This window comes from Dipodomys merriami, unplaced genomic scaffold, assembly GCF_024711535.1.
Source record: "Dipodomys merriami isolate MVZ:Mamm:240054 unplaced genomic scaffold, mDipMer1.0.p SCAF_21, whole genome shotgun sequence".
Lineage (NCBI taxonomy): Eukaryota > Metazoa > Chordata > Mammalia > Rodentia > Heteromyidae > Dipodomys > Dipodomys merriami.
This window is the reverse complement of record NW_027203493.1, coordinates 3,978,152-3,981,644: the sequence shown is the minus strand read 5'-3', so window position 1 is coordinate 3,981,644 and position 3,493 is coordinate 3,978,152. Positions and strand designations below refer to the sequence as shown.

The window sequence follows — 3,493 nt, the reverse complement described above, 5'->3', positions numbered from 1 at the left end:
ACTGTTGAGAAAGGCTGCTGAGAATCTTCAAAAATCAAATCTTAATATATCGCCTTGTGCAGATTTAGAAAACAGTTTACTAGAAAAGTAAGCTATGCTAATCTGTGTTTCTTAGGGGACACACTGAAAGTTAGTAGTGCCATACTGAACTACATGAACAATCATTGATTTTAAAATGAATTCAGCCAGATGCCAGTGGCTCACACCTGTAATCCTAGCTATTCAGAAAGCTGAAATCTGAGGATTATGGTTCAAAGCCAGCTTACAAAGGAAAGTCTATGAGACTCTTATCTCCAATTAACCACCAAAAAGCCAGAAGTTCGGACTATGGCTCAAGTGGTCAAGCACTAGACTTGAACACAACAAAAACACAAGGACAGTGCCCAGGCTCTGAATTCAAGCCCCAGGACTGGCACCAATAAATAAGCAAACTAAATAGTTAATAACTACGTTTTTTAATGAATTCATAACTCATACAGGACTAAGGTACTGGTTTTCCTGTTGAGACTATACAGAAAAAATACTTGGAAAGCAATAAACCTTCTTGTGAGTCTTTGTTATAGAAATCAAAGTTTTTAAAATGTGACATACAAGAGATCTTCCCATCTGAAAAGTTACTTTAGATTTCCCTTCTCGGCTTGATCCTTCTCTTGGTCTTCTTCAGATTCTGGTAGCAATGACTAGAGGAAATGGTACTGAAATCACTGAGTTCTATCTTCTGGGATTCAGCGTCCGGCAAGACTTTCAGTATGTGCTCTTCATGTTATTTCTTGTAATCTACCTGACATCCATGGTGGGTAATGCTGGAATGATCCTACTCATCAACACGGACGCCAGACTGCAGACACCCATGTACTTTTTCTTACAGCATTTGGCATTCGTGGACATCTGCTACACATCTGCCATTACTCCCAAGATGCTGAAAAGTTTTATCACGGAGAACAAATTGATATCCTTTGAAGGGTGCATCATGCAATTGTTGGTCTATGCAGCATTTGCCACCTCTGACTGTTACCTCCTGGCAGTGATGGCAGTGGACAGGTATGTGGCCATCTGTGAGCCGCTACGTTACCCCATCATCATGTCCCGAAAAGTCTGCATCCAATTGGTGACTGGCTCCTATATCATGGGCTCCATAAATTCCTCTGTCCACACAGGCTTTACCTTTTCACGATCATACTGTAAATCCAACTACATCGACCACTTTTTCTGTGATATCCCCCCAGTTATCAGCCTTTCGTGCTCCAGCATTCATATCAACATCATGTTGCTTCTCATCTTCGTGGGATTTAACCTGATGTTCACTGTGTCTGTTGTGATCGTCTCCTATATGTACATCATGGCCACCATCTTGAAGATGGCTTCCACTGCAGGGAGGAAGAAGACCTTCTCCACCTGTGCCTCCCACCTGACAGCAGTCACCATTTTCTACGGGACCCTCTCGTACATGTACTTGCAGCCCCACTCTGATAATTCCCAGGAGAACATGAAAGTGGCCTCTACATTTTATGGGATTGTGATTCCCATGTTGAACCCGCTCATCTACAGCTTGAGAAATCAGGAGGTGAAAGAAGCTTTTAGGGCAATAGGCAAAAAATTCTTCAGATGAAATCAAAACCCTTAACTCAAAAAAATAAGCACATCCATAGGCTATGGTAGAGTTACATTAGCACAGCTTAAAATTGTAATAAATTCAGAAAAAATACTCCATTCTTAAATCAGGGATATCCTTAGCAATATAAAATACCTTAAAATGGAAAGTGGAAAGCAGAAACTGCTACTGACACGTTGCAGTTTTCATACATATCATTTGTGAAACATTGTATATTCCTCATGGACTACTGTTTATAGACATTACTGAAAATGTTATGCAAACATTTATGGAGCATTACTTCAATATTATTTTCAGATATATTGTATATGGATAGAAAAACACCTTACTTATATACATAATACCTTACATATATATAGTCAATATTAAAACTCTGGGTTTGTAGTTTCATAACACTTACAGTTGACTCGACTGTATGTAATGAAGTCCTTTGTGAATTCTGTTCAAATCATGGCACAAATCTGAGAATAAAATAAATGTATTCATTTAAAAATCACTTCATGATTCAGGAAATATTTTCTATCCCATATACCTATATTTGTTATATTTACTGGCCCTTGAAAACATTTATGTCATTCCTAGATTATTATGCCCACTCCTTCTCTTTCTGGCTTATAGAAAAGGAACTCCTGCAACCATTTTTTTATATTTCTGTATCTAATAATCTAGAAAGAAATTGATCTTTAAAAATGGACTTTCAGTGCTCATTCATTACCATAAGGCATACCTGTAATTTTTGTTAAAACTGATCATGAATAATTACAGGAGCTTAATAGGAATTCAAATGGAAGACAAGGACAAATTTGAGTCAAGAGGACGACTAATTTTAGCTAATCCATTGTACTCCACGTGTTTATGGTGAGAAGAAAGTATCTGTGGCCATTTTCACACTGACAGCATCGTGGTAGATCCCTACTGATTCCTATATCAGAATCCATTTGATTGTCTTCTCTAGAAAGCTGAAATCCACTTTAATCAAAGACCACCGAGGAATGTTGTTTTTTCCAGTTCCATCTCAGACACTGTTACTTCAGATTCCCCAGGGACTGAGTTTGGATCCCTTAGGCCCCCAACTATAAACTCCCATATGGAGAGGAAACCACAGAGCAACCTCGGAGCCGATCAGCCTGCACCAGCTGCAGAGGGAGAACCTGGTGCCAATGCTGCTGTAATTAAAACAAAGCAAATTCATCTCCTCAGCACCTCATCACAGCTCTGCATCACTGCAGCCTGTGCAGGAGTTAGCAGCCGAAGCAAACGGATCAGAGGCAGAGCTGCAGTGTTAAATCCAAGACCAAGAAGAAACACTTCAACCCTGATGATGTAAGGAAATGGAGTGGGAACTTCCATCTGGCTAAGTGTTACCTAGGGAGAATGTGAATGGACCAAAAAGCAAAAGAATCAACCAAGAAATAGATCAACCAATCGATATGATAGGCATGAATATAATGCACACATCTGTTGTTATAGCTATTTAGGGAATCATTGTTTGCTGCTATCCCTGTGCTGAAAAGTGTTCATGATTCTCCTCATTTCACCCTCACAATGGTTTAGAACAAGCTCTTCTCTCTCTCTCTTTTTCTTTCTTTATTACTTTTTATTTTTTAAATAAGTTTTTTTTGTGAAAATACTGTACAGAGGGGTTGTAATCACATGAGCAAGGTAACGAGTACATTTCTTATCAAGCATTGTTGCCTCCTCCTTTGTTTTCCCCTACCATCCCTTCCTTCCCATCTCCACAACTACATTCCCCCACCACCACCACATCTCACCTCCACCCCCTCCCACACCTAAATTGTAAAGTTTGTTTTTCGACATAGCATCTTCTACATCTCATTGTTGCAATGGGTCCACCTGTATCCCTATTTAAACAATTTGTTT

At 39.3% G+C, this 3,493-nt stretch overlaps 1 protein-coding gene across 1 annotated transcript; it reads left to right on the top strand.

Annotated features, from left to right (window-relative positions):
• Positions 1-676: 676 nt before the first annotated feature.
• LOC138834135 (putative olfactory receptor 5AK3) lies at positions 677-1,609 on the top strand. The gene has a single exon (XM_070032895.1). The coding sequence runs from the start codon at positions 677-679 to the stop codon at positions 1,607-1,609; it is 933 nt and encodes a 310-aa protein (XP_069888996.1).
• The last annotated feature ends 1,884 nt before the right edge of the window (positions 1,610-3,493 follow it).

Coding starts and splice junctions, on each gene's coding strand:
- LOC138834135 (XM_070032895.1), top strand. CDS start 677: ATGACTAGAGGAAATGGTACTGAAATCACTGAGTTCTATCTTCTGGGA.